General features: G+C 41.5%; 1 protein-coding gene across 12 annotated transcripts in view; it reads left to right on the top strand.

Moving 5' to 3' along the window:
• The window catches only part of ANK3 (ankyrin 3), a 765,692-nt gene that overhangs the window by 456,266 nt on the left and 291,230 nt on the right, over window positions 1-18,196 (top strand). The window contains exon 1 of one of the 12 annotated variants that reach the window (XM_088841903.1): window positions 16,429-16,704. The exons of the other annotated variants lie outside the window; for them this stretch is intronic. Within the exon in view, the coding sequence (XP_088698029.1) occupies window positions 16,669-16,704 (36 nt within the window). The 5' untranslated portion in view covers window positions 16,429-16,668. Of the gene's footprint in view, window positions 1-16,428; window positions 16,705-18,196 lie in introns of those variants that run through there. 12 annotated transcript variants of the gene reach the window in all.

The raw sequence follows: 18,196 nt of genomic DNA, 5'->3' as shown, positions 1-18,196 counted from the left end.
ATGTTGAGCATCGTTTCATGTGCTTGATTGCTATCTGTATGCCGCCTTTGGAGAATTATCTATTTAGGTCTTCTGCCCATTTTTTGATTGGGTTATTTGTTTGACATTGAATTGTATGAGCTGTTTATATATTTTGGAAATTTATTCTTTGTCTCATAATATGCAAATATTTTCTCCCATTCTATAGGTAGTCTTTTGTTTATGGTTTCCTTTGCTGCACAGATGTTTTTAAGTTTAATTAGCTCCCATTTATTTTTGTTTTTGTTTGCAGAGGTATATGCTTACCTCCTTTGTCATAAATTGACATTCAGTTCAGTTCAGTCACTTAGTCGTGTCCGACTCTTTGAGACCATGACTGTATTAATTTTGGGGCCTTCTACCCTGTTCTGTTGATCTATGTGATTGTTTTTGTGCCAGTACCACACTGTTTTCAGAATGTAAGTAAATATCGAAACATCTATGGTCAATCATCTTTGGGTAACAAAAGATGAATTAATAAATCTCTGGCCAAAATGTATCAAAAATATTGATTCTTTCAATTCAAGAACATGGTATATGTTTCCATCTGTTTGTGTCATCTTCAATTTATTTAATCACCGTATTATGTAGTCTTTGGAATATAGGTAATTTTGCTTCCTCAAGTAGCTATATGCCTAGGTATTTTATTCTTTTTGCTGAGATGACAAATGGGATTGTTTTCTTAATTTCTTGCTGATGTTTCATTTTAGTATATAGAAATACTACAGATTTCTGTGTATTGATTTTGTGTCCTGAAACTTTACCAGACTCATTGATGAGGTCTGCTAATTTTCGGGTAATGTCTTTAGGATTTTCTGTGTATAGTATCATGTCACCTGCAAACAGTGACAGTTTTGCTTCTTCCTTTCCAATTTGAGTTCTTTTCGTTTTTCTTCTTTGATTGCTGTGGCTAAGGCATCCAAAACTATGTTGAATACAGGTGGTAAGAATGGACATCCTTGTCTTGTCCCTAATCTTAGAGGAGATTTTCAGCTTTTCACCATTGAATGTGATGTTAGCCTTGGGTTTGTCATAAATGCCTTTTACTGTGTTAAGGTAGGTCCCTTCTTTGTCTGTTTTCTGGAAAGATTTTTATATTAATAATAAATGGATATTGAATTTTATCAGAAGCTTTTTTCTGTATCTATTGATATGATCATATGGTTTTTATTCTTTATTTTACTAATATAGTCTATCACACTGACAGATTTGCAGATGTTAAAAAATCCTTCCATCCCTGGGATAAATTCCTCTTGATTATGGTGTATGATCCTTTTAATATATTGTTGGATTCAGTTGTCTAGCATTTTGTTAAAGAATTTTTGCATCTGTGTTCATCAGTGATATCATTTGATGCAACCTATGTAATTAAAAAATTTTGACTTTTTAACTTGATTCTCTCAAAGTATCCTTCTAATCAAAATATTCACTGAAGTGTTCAAGCACTCAAACATTGTTTACTGACTGTTAGGCACTGTTCTAGATATGAAGAATACTGTAGTAACCTCTAGACAGTCTCTTGCCCTGGAGAAACTTACACTGAGGCAGGGAGATAGCCAATAAAGTTTTATTTATAAATATATATTCATATAGAGACAAGAGCAGTAAGAAAAGTAAAATAGAGTCAAGAGTTGGAGTAATGAGTGGAGAGGACTGGAGATTCAATTTTTTAGCTAAAATGTTTAGCATAGACATCTCTGACAAGGTAACATCTGAGATGCTGTGATCAAAATGAGTGATTTGCTTCATATAGTGTCATCTGCTGAACTGTTTATTCTTTGGTTCATTTGAAACTTCTTATAGAACCATTTCTGTAAATGTGAAACATGTCATGATAGCTGAGTTTAATGATCATGATTTGAAACCAGAGGAAGGAATATTTTATGAAGGTGCTGAGCTGCAGGGAGAGAGCTAAGGTCAAAGAAAGACCAACTGAAGATTCAAGAAAATCAAGTGATTGATGGTTAAAGAAGTTCAGGAGGAAATTAATGGCTCCAGAGGACAGGTGGAGGGATAAGCATTGGACAGCAGAAGAAAACTTACATATCCCCACTTACCCTTTCCTGCAGTAAAGATAAATAATGCTAAAGTCTAGTCAGCACTTTTCCCTTCTCTCTGCAAAGGACATTATCCTCCTGAGTCAAGTGAAGCTCATTTTTTCAATGTTGACTCTGTTTTAGGGTATTATATTCATACAGTTGTTAAAAGAAATGTGCTTATTTCCTTTCCCATGACTCATATATTACTCAAAAGTCACTGGCTTCCTGTAACTTCCAAACCCTAAAAATCTCTGGTGGATATTTTCTCCAGTGTGTGTTGAGTCTAACAAAACCGCAACTCCCTTCTTCCTCCCAGCACTGTAGTGAGCGCCATTTCCAAACTGGGCATGCTTAGTTCAGGACTCAGGTATGGTTCTAAATGAAAGAGGTAAAAAGGGAATGGGACACTTTCCCTGGAGATCAACTGCTACCAGATCTGATGTTCCCAACAATAGCTCCGCCATGTGTGTTCTGTACCCTGGGGAAGATCCAGCTGCCTTTAGTTGGGCCTTGTTGATGGCTCTCAACCCCTGAGCTGCATAATCCACTGTCTACCAAGGCCAGGCCAAAGCACTGGAGCAAACTGCAGAGCCAACCACAGCTAAAGGTCACAGTTTTGGCTCAACTATGATTAGTCTTTGCCAAATGGATGGAAGTGAAGGGCTGGTTTTTCAAAGCATCTGATTTATTAAGAAGAGACAGATATCTGTCTTTTTTATGAGAACTGTCTTTAATTTTGAATGTTGACAATACATTAGAAGGTTTTTTAAAATATTAAGACCTTAATGAGGATTTTAATGAAGGAAAATGTGGAGCTCACTAACAAGCAATCCAGTGACTTTGGACAAGTCATTTATCCTGTAAGGGTTTCTTATGGGGAAAATTGGATCCCATTGTGAGGCTTCTTCTATGTCTAAGATTAAGTGTTTGCATTTGAAGACCACGATTGAATAGCTGCAACATGACAAGATCAGGAGATAATGGGGACTGTGCCCACCTTGCCTGTACAGGCTCCCTTTATTGCAGGAACAGAGCATCCAACACTCCTGCCTTTCTGGACCATTAGTAATATAGGGAATAGATAGATGCTTCCAACATTTAACAGACCTGGAGGCCTTGCTCTGTGCCAAGCTCCATGCCAGGCACCATCCTTTTTGTGGATAAAGAGATTTATTCTTTCCAGCTCTGAAATGAAGGGCACCCAGCCCAATGCTGGGCTCAGAATAAGGGCTCAGTAATTGCTACCATCCATCTCTGCTTCCCTGAGGCTGTCTCCATGGAGCATACTTTCAGAACTCACTCTGCTCAACCTTTCCCCTCAGCCTAGCATCTGCTTATCTTCCTTTAGCTGTTTTAATTGCCCTCAAGAGACAACTCAAGCCTATCCTTTTTCATTCCTGTCCACAACCTCTGAACTCTGGTGGTTCTCCTTCTTTCGCAAGTATTTATTGAGCATCTACTATATTCTTGGTCTTGTTCTATCGGTGAACGAGACAGGCAGAGCCCTGCTTTCATAAACTAAAATTCTTTGGGGGTTGGGTGGAAAGGAAGGAATAAACTATGAACAAATGAAAAGTTTATCAAATAGTGCTAGATAGAAAATAATGGTGTCATGGTAGTTCTCTTAAGCCAACTTTCTCTTAAAGACTTCCTCATTACTTATTTACGGCTGTGCGGAGTCCTTGTTGCAGTACACGGGCTTTCCCTAGTTGCTGTGAGCAGGGGCTACTCTCCAGTTGCTGTGTGCAGGCTTCCCATTGCAGTGGCTTCTTCTGTTGCAGAGCCTGGACTCTAGGTGCACAGCCTCAATAGTTGCAGCACACAATCTTAGCTGCCACAGGGCACGTGGAATCTTGGTTTCTGGACCAGGGATCGAACGCATGTCCCCTGCATTGGCAGGTCGATTCGTAACCACTAACCCACCAGAGAAGTCCCAGGCCTACTTTAAATTAAGTGGCCAGACAAGACTCATCTGAGGAAATGCTGTTTATTCTTTGGCCTCGTTCATAAGAAGGCACCAGCCACCCTGGAAGAACTGGGGGAAGGGAGCATTCTAGGCACGTGCATGCATGCTAAGTCGCTTCAGTTGTGTCCAACTCTTTGCGTCCCTATGGACAGTAGCCCACCAGGCTCCTCTGTCCATGGGACTCTCCAGACAAGAATACTGGAGTGGGTGGCAATGCCCTCCTCCAGGGGATCTTCCTGACCCAAGGATCAAACCTGTATCTCTTATGTCTCCTGCATTAGCAGGCAGATTCTTTACCACTAGCACCTACCAGGAAGCCCAGAAAAGAGTAAACGCAAAGGCCTTGGGGCAGCAATAACATTAGTGTTTGGAAGGTTGTTAAAGAAGACTGTGTGGCCTTAGCATGAATTCAGGGTGGGGGACAGGGTGTAGAGGTAATCAGTGATATTAGATAATTTGTTTAGGTATAGATGCTTTTAAAGTTACTTTATGCAAGTAAATTCTCTTTTTCCTCAGAACATCATCCCCTTAAGGAAGGGAGGACTAAATCTGTCTTTTTTGATCATCTGTAGTACTCAGTTGCTTAGTTAATATTTAGTTAATGGACTAAGTATGAAGAACTTATCCTGCAGTGTGGCAAAGTAGAATTCTGGATCATTGCAGTTAGATTTAGAAATATTCAGTATGGGGTGCATCTCATAGCCTGGGAAGTTTGAAGGGGGACACCCTTGTCCAGCAGCTGTTTCAGCTGTACCCAAAAGAAGACACATGATCCTCCTTTCTTACTGGTTGACCCATGTGCTGTTTTGACTGCATGTTGCTTTGGAACCAGTAGCCAACAGACCTCCATCTGGTTTAGAAGATGAAGCGGGGAACTTTCCACAAGTCTTTGTCATTGAACAACCACCAGCACAAGATGGCCTTTCCCCACCAAGTCTGGCACTCTGATGAAAGGAGGTCTTTTGCTTTCTCTGATAACTGGCTGCTGCTTCCCAGCCCCCTTTCATGCCCTGCTGCCTGAGAGAGATTAAAGATGGTTGGAATGTGGGCTGGAGTCATTAAGTGTTCTCACCCTTTAGAACACAACACATGACAGACGCCAGTCCTTTCTGCCCAGCAGCGGGCCAACATGTGACTTGCTCCACTTGACCTTTTCAGTTCCAGACTTGAGGAAAAGGACCTTGCACATAGGAATGATGTGTGAAGATATTTAGTACTGAGTTCTCCCCCTTGTTAAATTTCTGGGGAAAAATGTGCTTTCAGTAAAAAGGAAATCGCTTTCACAATTCCATCATTTCTACACATTTTAGACATTGGGAGTTGCTTGTGTTAGAATCTGGATAGAAGTCAAAGTGTGGGTCTATCTCAGGAGGGTATCAGGACTACTGACTCTGGGCTTGCTTCATAATATGTCACAATGATTTATTAAATTCTTACGGCTCCTGAACTTTGTTAATGAATGCATTTTTACTTCCTCTTATTAAATCACTATTTATTATTTTCCTTAATGTATCCAAATCATACATAGCTTTTTTTTCCTAAGGAATAATTTTATGGGTTAATAGTATTTTCTGTTTATAATAGAGAACTGGTTTTCTTCAAAGAATTATCCGCATTTAACATGTCTCACATAGTATGTGTGTGTGTGTGTTTATAGCAAAAGCAGTGTCTGGTGAAAGGATCTTAATTTCTTCGTTTCTGGATGGGAATTTGTCAGCCATAAGTCAGAATGAGAGCTTTGCAATTAGAGTTGAGGAACCATTAGAAGATTCCTGGAAACCTAGGTCACTGTATGTGTGTGTGTGTGTGTGTGTGTGCGCACATGCTTTAACTCAATGCCATAAGATTTTAAAGAAACTGAGTGCACTGATTTCAGATGATAAAACGCAGTTTTGAAAGCTAAGCTGGATTGTGGCTTGGATGATTTTGTGGACCAGTTTCTCTCTTTCTTACCTTTGGTTTCTTCCTTTTTATGGTTTAAATCAGCAGTCCCCAACTTTTTGGCACTAGGAATGGGTTTCATGGAAGACAGTTTTTCCGCGGAGGGTGGAGCTGGGGACAGTTCAGGCATTAACGTGAGCGAGGCGCTGACTAATGGTGAGCCACTGGGGAGCTGCAGGTGAAGCCTGCTTATGGCTCACCTCCTGCTGGCACACCTGTCCGTGGCCTGGGGGTTGGGCATCCCTGGTTTAAATAAAGAACTTTTAAAGGACTGGTATACTTCGGCAAGTGTTTTTCCTTTACGAACAGGGTCAAACAATGTTTTTCGAGCATTCTAGTTGATCTTCAGAAAACTGTACAGGCATCACGTTTTCTGGACACCCTCAGAGAGTAATGTGTCCGTGTTGAGAATGTACAACTATAAGTTGATCATCTTTAAAGGTGTTGTTCTTAGACTAGTCAGAGCCCCAGAGCATATTATATTTTCAAAATCTCAAGCCCTGGACATGCATAACAGCAGAAACATAGTTTCATCTGCGGGATATTTACATTCAATGGAACCCCTTGGAGCTGAGAAGAGTGATCATTTCATAATGAGTTCTGAATTTTGCATGTTCTTATTTATATATTCAAGAGCCTATTAAATAATTAATAGATATCTTGCCATTCTGTTTCTTCAGGCTACACTGAACACAGCTTTGGTATTCCGGAAATAGCTGGGCTCTCTTCATGCAATTTGGACTCATAAAAAACAGTGTTCTTCCTCATTAATGGAGAGTACCTTTTATCAATCTGTTAGAGCTGAAGTGTGAAGGTATTGAGAATGCCCTTATATGAAGTGCTGAAGATGACATAGGCTGTTGTTATTCAGTCCCTCAGTCGTGTCCGACTCTTTGTGACCCCATGGGCTGCAGCACGCCAGGCTTCCCTGTCCTTTACTGTCTCTGACTTTGCTCAAACGCATGTCCACTGAGTTGATAATGCCACCCAACCATTTCATCCTCTGTTGTCCCCTTCTCCTCCTACCCTCAATCTTTCCCAGTATCAGGGTCTTTTCCAGTGAGCTGGCTTTTTGCATCAGGTGGCCAAAGTATTGGAGCTTCAGCTTCAGCATCAGTCCTTCCAAAATGTGGTCCACTGGAGAAGGGAATGGCAAACCACTTCAGCATTCTTGCCTTGAGAACCCCATGAACAGTATGAAAAGGCAAAAAGATACGATATAGGTCACCACGTGTCATTTGTTCTCTTGTATCTTTGCTAAGGGACCCCCTTCTTTATTCTACTGGCCTTATTTGCATACAGAGCCATTTGCAAAAGAGAAGAGGACAGAATCTCTGAGTTCATTTCATTTCTTCTAGAATACAAGATTTTGAGGGAGTGTGGTGGTGGGGACTGGGGAGTAGGGAAATGTGTGGATGGGGTTGGAAGCTATGAGAGTGAAAGAGCAGTCCCCAGAGGAGAAAGTCTCCCAGACAGTCAGTGCAAAAGAAATTTGTCGCTACTTTCGTTGGGGATAAATCAAACCTTCTGAGAGTTTTCATGAATTGGTGGTGCTCACCTTAGAATTGGTTGTTTTAGTAAAAGCAATGCCCAAGGTAGCTGATGTGTGTTCTTGCCTATGTAGGGCTTCACTGGATTTTGGGTGGTGGGGGCTTGGGACTCTGGGAATGCAGAGGAGGGAGAGGGGTGTGTTTTCCCTGAACACTGGACTTCTCCTCACCACCCTCTCCCGTGGTCCCCACAGGAGCCATCCCAGACCCAGTCTCCTTCCAAAGTCAAGGGGCTCCTATCCCTTCTGAATCTCTACACTTTTCTTTTATCCTTTTTCTTGTCTGTTTCTCTGCTGATAAAGGAGGTTAGAATGTACCCTGATGAAGATATGGAAAATACTGAATATGGCCAATCCAGATTACTCTGCTCTTTAAAAGCTGTTTTGTAGATTAGATCATTTGCCCTCCTAGAAGCTCAATGAGCTGCTTTTTCCATGTGTTCCTGTGAATAATGCCCGTGTCATGGTCTCAACTGGAAAGAAGGAGGAAAACAAGGAGAAGAGAGAGCACAATTTGTTACTACAAGTTTTCAAGAGTCGCATTAGTGATGTAAATCCTGACATCATTTTGTTTTCCTTTCAAAACACATTTTATGTTTTTGTTGAATATGGAACAAAGACAGTTTCACTGGATCTAGGTTCTAATGCTCAATATTATGCACAGAGAGGAGATAGAAAGTATATTAACACCTTTAATTGTTTCATGAAAAGACAGTGATATTTTCTGTCCCTAACCCTAATAGGTGAATGCATTCTACTGGGATTTTGTGAGGTTCCTGCCATTTTTCAATCTCAAAGAACAGATGGCACTATAGGTACCCAGGATACTCCACTGCCTTTCAAAAATGTGTCATAAGGATACAACTTCCAACCCCCTGGCTGTAGATTAGGGGTTGGTGAACTTTCTCTGAAAGAGGGCAGAAAGTATGTGTTTTATGTTTTTTTTGGCCATACCACCTCCCACATATTCCAATAGAACTTTGTTTGTGAACACCGAAATGTGAGTTGCAAACCGTTTTCACCTGCCACAAAATATTATTATTCTTTTAATTTACATCCACAATTTAAAAATGTAAAAGCCAGTTTTAGTTCATGGGCAGCACAAAACCAGGTGGAGGGTCAGGTTTGGCACTCACGTCATAGTTTGGAGACACCCTGACCTAAATAATGATGACATCTCATGAGAAACCTACCTTCACAATTAAAAAGTTGGAATGTGGGAAACCTTTTTTTCACTTCAGTTCAGTTCATTCGCTCAGTTGTGTCCGACTCTTTGCTACCCCATGAATCACAACACGCCAGGCCTCCCTGTCCATCACCAACTCCCGGAGATCACTCAGACTCATGTGCATCAAGTTGGTGATGCCATCCAGCCATCTCATCCTCTGTCATCCCCTTCTCCTCCTGCCCCCAATCCCTCCCAGCATCAGAGTCTTTTCCAGTGAGTCAACTCATCTCATGAGGTGGCCAAAGTATTAGAGTTTCAGCCTCAGCATCAGTCCTTCCAATGAACACCCAGGACTGGTCTCCTTTAGGATGGAATGGCTGGCCATCCTTGCAGTCCAAGGGATTCTCAAGAGTCTTCTCCAACACCACCATTCAAAATCATCAATTCTTTGGTGCTCAGCTTTCTTCACAGTCCAACTCTCACATCCATACATGACCACGGGAAAAACCATAGCCTTGACTAGACGGACCTTGGTTGGCAAAGTAATATCTCTGCTTTTTAATATGCTATATAGGTTGGCCATAACTTTCCTTCCAAGGAGTAAGTGTCTTTTAATTTCATGGCTGCAATCACCGTCTGCAGTGATTTTGGAGTCCGAAAAAATAAACTCTGACACTGTTTCCACTATTTCCCCATCTATTTCCCATGAAGTGATGGGACCAGATGCCATGATCTTTGTTTTCTGAATGTTGAGCTTTAAGCCAACTTTTTCGCTCTCCTCTTTCACTTTCATCAAGAGGCTCTTTAGTTCCTCTTCACTTTCTGCCATAAGGGTGGTGTCATCTACATATCTGAGGTTATTGATATTTCTCCCGGAAATCTTGATTACAGCTGGTACTTTCTCCAGCCCAGCGTTCCTCATGATGTACTCTGTATATAAATTAAAGAAGCAGAGTGCAAAATACAGCCTTGACGTACTCCTTTTCCTATTTGGAACCAGTCTGTTGTTCCATGACCAGTTCTAACTGTTGCTTCCTGACCTGCATACAGGTTTCTCAAGAGGCAGGTCAGGTGTTCTGGTATTCCCATCTCTTTCAGAATGTTCCACAGTTTATTGTGATCCACACAATAAAAGGCTTTGGCATAGTCAATGAAGCAGAAATAGATGTTTTTCTGGAACTCTCTTGCTTTTTTGATGATCCAGCGGATATTGGCAATTTGATCTCTGGTTCCTCTGCCTTTTCTAAAACCAGCTTGAATATCTGGAAGTTCACGGTTCACATATTACTGAAGCCTGGCTTGGAGAATTTTGAGCATGACTTTACTAGCATGTGAGATGAGTGCAATTGTGAGGTAGTTGGAGCATTCTTTGGCATTGCCTTTCTTTGGGACTGACCTTTTCCAGTCCTGTGGCCACTGCTGAGTTTTCCAAATTTGCTAGCATATTGAGGGCAGCACTTTCACAGCATCATCTTTCAGGATTTGAAATAGCTCAACTGAAATTTCATCACCTCCACCAGCTTTGTTCCTAGTGATGCTTTCTAAGGCCCACTTGACTTCACATTTCAGGATGTCTGGCTCCAGGTTAGTTATCACACCATCGTGATTATCTAGGTTGTGAAGATCTTTTTTGTACAGTTCTTCTGTGTTTTCTTGCCACCTCTTCTTAATATCTTCTGCTTCTGTTAGCTCCATACCATTTCTGCCCTTTATCGAGCCCATCTTTGCATGAAATGTTCCCTTGGTATCTCTAATTTTCTTGAAGGGGTCTCTAGTCTTTCCCATTCTATTGTTTTCCTCTATTTCTCTTCTTGCTATCCTTTGGAACTCTGCATTCAGATGCTTCTATCTTTCCTTTGCTCCTTTGCTTTTCACTTCTCTTCTTGTCACAGCTATTTGTAAGGCCTCCTCAGCCAGCCATTTTCCTTTTTTGCATTTCTTTTCCATGGGGATGGTCTTGGTCCCTGTCTTCTGTACAATGTCATGAACCTCCGTCCATAGTTCATCAGGCAACTCTATCAGATCTAGTCCCTTAAATCTATTTCTCACTTCCACTGTATAATCATAAGGGATTTGATTTAGGTCATACCTGAATGGTCTAGTGGTTTTCCCTACTTTCTTCAATTTAAGTCTGAATTTGGCAGTAAGGAGTTCATATGTGAGCTGGTCTTATTTTTGCTGACTTTATTATTAGAGCTTCTCCATCTTTGGCTGCAAAGAATATAATCAATCTGACCCGTTTTTAGGGTGGGCAAATAGGGAAGGGGCATTTCTCCAAGTATTTGTCTTGGACCCACTGGGTCTTGAGAGGATTTTGAAAGAGAGGAGATTTCAGGAATGATTTCAGCACGGGCACATTCCTTTTCCTCTTAGGAATGGTTTCTGGCATTGGGATAGCCCAGGAATCCATTAACTGTGCACATGCTGCCAGCCTCTCCTTGGTTCCTTTCTGCCCCCTCCACCCTCCTTAAATGTCCTTTGGGCATGTAGGGAAGAGCCCCTCACTGGAGTCTGGTGACATGAAGAGACAAACAGCACAGTGTACTCCCAGCCTGCAGGCAGGGCCAGAGAATGACTGGAGGCCCTCACACACAGGACAAGTTGCCGGATGCAAAGTGCAGCAAGCAGCATTGTAGCACCCCTGCCCTCCTCTCAGCCCAAACTGTATCCTCTGCTCACAGAGGATGCTCACAGAAAACTTCCCGAGCCAGTCCCAGCTGGATGACTCACGATTCAGAGTGGCTTGACATGAGTGGACACTGGATCCTTGGTTCCCAGTGGGAGACTAGATTGGTTGAAAGGCTGTAACCTCCATGATGCCCTGTACTTTAAAGATCCTTGCAGAAAAATATCACCAGGCTTTCCTTTAAGCCAGGGACTCTTCCTTACACATCCTGATGCAAGTTTCTGTTCCTTCATCCAAGCTCCAAATGAAGAATACCTGAAGGATGCTGGTACCCTCATTCCTCGTGAGCAGTATTGGTGCCCCTTAAAAAAATCACAAGCTGAATCTCAGTTTCTACTTTACAGTATCACTCGGAAAAAACCCCACATCTTGGTGCTTGTTGAAGGAATCCATTATGAATTCTAGGCACAGGAGTAGTATTGATTCATGGTGTACCATCATGGAACCACTTGGCCTTCCATTTCTTTGTCTTTCAAATGATGAGGTTTGAGTACATGAACTCCAAGCTTACATGATGGACTCTATTCTTTATCTTTTGTGAGAGAAATATTTTTGACTATTGGTTCTCCTACAAGTAGCACACAGTTGTTTTCCGAAAATGAGATAGAAAGTGTGAACATCATATCCCATTTTGGAGCATTTAGTTTTTTTCCACCAGCCTCCGATTTCAGGCTTCAATTTTCTCCCATATCAGCCTGTGCTCACCGTTCGGGTAAGTTCTATCTCTGCTTCTCCTTTTGCAGCTATGGTATCTGTGAGATGAGCAAGGATCACGGGGGAAAGAAAATGTCCTGGCTAGTGGGTAGGTTGACAGAAACAATTATGGGAATTATTACTCTTCTTATTTGGAGTATTTATGGAGTGGTCTTCCCTGAAGTACTCCATGGAAAGGTTGAATCAGTTGGGATTATTTATCCTAGGGAATGAGAAGATCAGAGAGTTGGTGGATAACTCAGTAATAGTTTTGAGTATTTGGAAGATGATAATGAACTGTTCTGTCTTCTCACTGAAGACAGAAGATTAAGAAATTGGCGAGAGGGATCTCAGATGTGAGGAAGAATGCCTTGCTACTACGCGTGATTAAACCCTGATGGTGCTTTGATGCTCACGTGCAGCCTGATGTCTTGTTCTCTGATTTCCATTGGGGACACAAGGGATGACTTATAGCATCCAATGAATAGACACACAGCCCTGCACTCCCAGGCCCCCAGCTTTCTGGTAAACCAGGTGTGTTAACATAGACATCAAGGGTGATCTTGAAGAGAACAAGAAACACAGCCAATGTCATTGGAAGAACATCTGAGGCTCCAGAGGCAAGAGCTGAGCTTGGGGAAGCAGCCCAGAATTTGGTAGAAGAGTTTGTCCTCATTCTCCCAACTGCTGGCCTGGGGATGGTGAGGATATTCTCGGCCAGCCTCACCCCTCCTGGGCCTCAGCTGACAGGACTTTTCCCCTTCCCGACTCCGAACCCCAGCCCCCTCATGGCTGCAACAGGAGGATCTGACCTGCGATGTTCCGGGGTGACTCTGGCTGTCCTGTGTGTCAGTCCAGAAATAGGCCCAGCAGGGTTTTTCTGGTGTTCACTGCAAAAGCATCATTACTAGCAGCTGTCAGAGGCTCACCTCCCACAGTGTGACTGTATAAATGATTGAATGCAGAAAGTGGGAGAAAGACGAAGGTGTGCAGCTGACAGATGACCCCAGGCATTTTCAGAGCCATGCCTGACCTCCCCAGGGGTCACCCCCATCTTTGCTGTCATTTGCCTTCCTGGGGTGCCACACTCCCTTGGGAATCACTAACCCTGTAGTCAGAAGCACAGGCTTTATTTTTTGTTGTTATTATTAATTTTTATTAGAGTATAGTTGCTTTATAGTTGTGTTAGTTTCTGCTCTATAGCAAAGTGAAGCAGCTATATGTATACAAATATCCTCTCCTTTTTCAATTTCCTTCCCATTTTGGTCACTGCAGAGCATTGAGTAGAGTCCCCTGTGCTATACAGCAGGCTCTCCTGAGTTACCTATTTTATACATAATATCAATAGTGTATATATATATACATCAATCCCGATCTCCCAATTCCTCCCACCCTACCTCCTTTCCCCCTTGATATATATTTGGTCTCTACTTCTGCTTTGCCAATAAGATCATCTGTATCATTTTTCTAGATTCAACATATACATGTTAATATACAACACTTGTTTTTCTCTTACTGATTTACTTCACTCTGTCTCTAAGCCTAGATTTTAGAAAAGAGGCCCAATACCACATGCCTCTGGATAGTAGCCGCCTAACGTCAAGGAGTGAAACAGACCATAGTCAGACCATAGAGACGCTAAGAGCGGAGGCAGGAAGCCATAGCTCAATGCCGGAGTCGTGACCCAGCGAATGGTGGGCCTTGACTTGCCAGATCCTCACATTATTTATTTTTTGAACAGGAACTATAGATTTTGATATATCTCTCAGTGATTTTTCAGTGTTTCCAACTGAAAATATATCTAAAGCACATTGAGGGCCAAGAAAACATGTACCTGTTGTTGGCTGGCAGTGTGCAACGTTCCCTTAAGAATCCTATAGAATTAGATGTAAATTCTGGCTACTTCCTAACTGGTGTCCTTGGCAAGTTACTTAACCTACATGAACACTAGTGTCCTGCTCACAATTGTAAAGAGAGAGTGCTTCACAGTGAAGCGATATGTAAGAAATTAATATAGTGCCTTGCCTGCAGCAGCCTTCAGTTCAGTTCAGTTCAGTTCAGTCGCTCAGTCGTGTCCGACTCTTTGCGACCCCATGAATCACAGCACGCCAGGCCTCCCTGTCCATCACCAGCTCCCGGAGTTCACTCAAACTCATGTGCATCGAGTCGGTGATACCATCCAGCCATCTCATTCTGTCGTCCCCGTCTCCTCCCGCCCCCAATCCCTCCCAGCATCAGAGTCTTTTCCAGTGAGTCAACTCTTCGCATTAGGTGGCCAAAGTATTGGAGTTTCAGCCTCAGCATCAGTCTTTCCAATGAACACCCAGGATTGATCTCCTTTAGAATGAACTGGTTGGATCTCCTTGCAGTCCAAGGGACTCGCAAGCGTATTCTCCAGCACCACAGTTCAAAAGCATCAATTCTTCGGCGATCGGCCTTCTTCACAGTCCAGCTCTCACATCCATACATGACCACTGGAAAAACCATAGCCTTGACTAGACGGACCTTGGTTGGCAAAGTAATGCCTCTGCTTTTTAATATGCTATCTAGGTTGGTCATAACTTTCCTTCCAAGGAGTAAGCGTCTTTTAATTTCATGGCTGCAGTCAGCATCTGCAGTGACTTTGGAGCCCCAAAATAAAGTCTGACACTATTTTCATGGTTTCCCCATCTATTTCCCATGAAGTGATGGGACCAGATGCCATGATCTTTGTTTTCTGAATGTTGAGCTTCAAGCCAACCTTTTCACTCTCCTCTTTCACTTTCCTCAAGAGGCTTTTGAGTTCCTCTTCACTTTCTGCCATAACGGTGGTGTCATCTGCGTATCTGAGATTATTGATACTTCTCCCGGCAATCTTGATTCCAGCTTGTGCTTCTTCCAGCCCAGCGTTCTGATGTACTCTGCATATAAGTTAAATAAGCATGGTGACAATATACAGCCTTGACGTACTCCTTCTCCTGTTTGGAACCAGTCTCTTGTTCCATGTCCAGTTCTAACTGTTGCTTCCTGACCTGCATACAGGTTTCTCAAGAGGCAGGTCAGGTGGTCTGGTATTCCCATCTCTTTCAGAATTTTCCACAGTTTATTGTGGTCCACACAGTCAAAGGCTTTGGCATAGTCAGTGAAGCAGCATCCTTAATAACTATTAAATGATGATGATGATGACAACTACGATTATATTATTAAACCATATGTAATTGCTGGTATGTACATGGAAGTGACCTACAGAAATTGAAATTTCATGTGGCTATTAATATTATACAGTATTAGTTATACTATACTAGTAATTATATTATTAACATAAAATCCTATGCTATATACATGGTTAATATTTTACCAGTATTATTAGTATCAGGCTTACACACCCCCTCCCTAAACACATTTTATAATCCCCCCTTTTTACTCTTTTTCCACAGTACTTTTTCTGTTGATTGTACTCAATAGCTTCTTTCTTATGTTTATCGCTTAGAGTCTGTCTGCCCTGTCCCTGCTGGAATATAAGCTTTCTTAAGGGAGGGATTTTTCTTTTAATTTGCTTATTGTCTTTCCTTGCTCACCCTCACCAGCGCCTACAGGAGTGGCTGACCGGGTAGGCTCTCCGTAAACAGACAGAGAGCAAATAGACATACACATTGGCCTTCTCAAAATTGAATTCAGTTCACCACGAATGCGTTCCTTCACTTCTGACAGATCTGAGGGACCCATTGATTAGAACTGTTCTAAATGAAACATAAATGCAATTTCTTAGGATGATGGAATTATTTTTAGGGCTTTGACTCTTGAGCTCAAGGGTAAGACTAGTAAAAAGTTACCTAAGTACTGTATGCCCCAAATCTGAAAAACTGAATTCAATTATTAAAAGAAAATTTAAATTGAAAAACATTGATCAGAAGCATTCCATGAGTATTTTTTTCTGATTGTACTCATGAGCTTCTTACAGTGCTGTATTTTTTAAAAGGTCATCAACTATATTTGTCCTTGGACAGAAGGATATTAAGTTTGTAAGATAACTCTCCTTGGTAGTACAGTATGCTTTAACGTGTGTGTGTGTGTGTGTGTGTGTGTGTGTGTGTGTATCCATATCTTCAATAGTGAAGCTAATGCAGAAAAGAAATTAGAAGCTGAAAAAGCTCAATAGTAAAGGGTGGGTCTGACTGGATCCCAGAGGAGGAGAAAATGGTGGTATTGTCTTTAGAAGGAATGTCAGAGTAGCCTGCATACAGAGGAAAGTGCTGATAAGCAGAATGACAAAAGCTGGTTTCATGAGTGATTCCCAGCAGCCAGGGTACACTCCCAGCTGATTGCCCTGCTATTTTCGGCATCCCCATATCATGACTAAATACATGCAGCTTGACTGGAAGCCACAGATATGGTAAGTCCGAGGGGAATGCTGGGATACTATGTTGTTTGTAAGGACCAAGGCATCGGCCATCCTTGCCTCCACCCACCCCTTGTTTCAATACTTAGGGACATTCTGACCAGTTTGGACCTCCTTACTAGGAGTCAGGGGAAACCTTTACATTCCCCAAGGTGGATATTTTTAGACGCAATGCTGTGTCCAGAGTGTTAACTAATTGAGTTATCAGGTTTCATACTTGGCCACAGAGAATGGCAGTGGAAGAGGGAGACAGCTTCCCAGAACAAGTAAGCATCTACGTTTCGGAATGAAATGCATTTTCCTTACAGAAAGTGCTGTTTTGGGTCTGATTAGTTGTGCCTTTTACAAAATGTTTGTTGGCAGGTAAGAAGGAAGCCTGCTTCTCTGCACCGTGGATCGCCTGAGTTCCACGTGTTGGGGGGCAATGGGTGTCCTTTCTTTCTGTTTTGCTGGGATCTGGATTCTAGGTATGTTTCGCCTCAGATGTAACTTGGAAGGTACTCATCTCAGGCCGGTCTTAAGAGGTTGCTTATTCACATGCAGAAAGACAGTGGGCAGTTTGGGGTGCAGGAAGGGCCCAGTGGACCCAAGAATGTAAGAAAGTTTGAATTGTCACACTTTTCTCCAGAGAAATCTGAGAGCTTTAAACTCAGCCTTTTTTGCTGTATTAATTGGTATCGAGGATATGGACCTTTACAGTTGAGAAAAAAACAGTATAGGGTTAAAATTTGTTTTTGAAACTCATGCAAATACAAATAGTGGATGGAGTATGTAATTTGGAGGTTGGAAGTGTAATGTTACTTTTGTTTTCATAGAATTGCCCATAGATATAAATAAGTCCTCTCATTTAATTTTAAAGAACTAGCATAGTAAGTCTTTTCCCCTTAAGGGATACTATATGGGAAAGAGATATTTGGTGTGATGTTCATAAACTTTTGATGTATTTGATTGTGAAGGATTCATAAAATGCTATTTAGATTACGGCAGAGTTCAGGATTTCATGTGATTTCTTGTTTCTACCTGCCTTTTCAGTTAGTCTGTTTATCCGACTATGAGGACACTATGAATAGAAGGGAGAAGTATTTGCTATTAATTCAATATATTAAATCCTGGAATGTAAGATGAGCCTTTCATATGAAATGGTGATAGTGACTAGAAGACATCATGGAAATAAAGACATTTATCCTGGATCCATTCTCTGGTAGACACACATGCTAATGGTTTTGAGAAAAGAACTGTCATTTCTTGGTGCTGCAGAAAGCAATTCGGAGAACTCTCTCACAACTTGGAACCTTATTTTAAATGGATTCAGTTTTAATCTTGGTATTCTTAAAGATAGGTTAATCTTTTTAGCAAAGAATATTCTGTTATGATCTTTATGGAATATTGCTATATTCAACAGTAGACATCTATGAGATTTTAATCTGAGCGAGAATTTTCAAACATGTGCCTTAAAAGAAAGGACTTTTTAGATTAAACATTGAGATTCAGAATAAAGATATGAATGTTTTTCATGAATTCCTGGCATCAGTTGTAATTTGCTAGTAATGTAAACATATTGGCAGGTGGGTCCCACCTAAAAATCATGTTATGTCACTCTAAAAATAATCACCCATTAAAAATTAAGAGTTATATTGAAGGTTGACTTTTAGATATGCATTCTGTTCGATTAGTTGTAGAACTGAAAATTTTAGATATAATCATAATGACATTTGCTGATTACCTAGTGAGACTTGACTTTGAGAAATATTAATTGCT

The sequence above is a fragment of the Moschus berezovskii genome, chromosome 12 (genome assembly GCF_049115385.1).
Source record: "Moschus berezovskii isolate FMDL1 chromosome 12, NW_MosBer_1.0, whole genome shotgun sequence".
NCBI lineage: Eukaryota > Metazoa > Chordata > Mammalia > Artiodactyla > Moschidae > Moschus > Moschus berezovskii.
The sequence above is the reverse complement of the archived record's forward strand: the minus strand, read 5'-3'. Positions and strand labels throughout refer to the sequence as shown.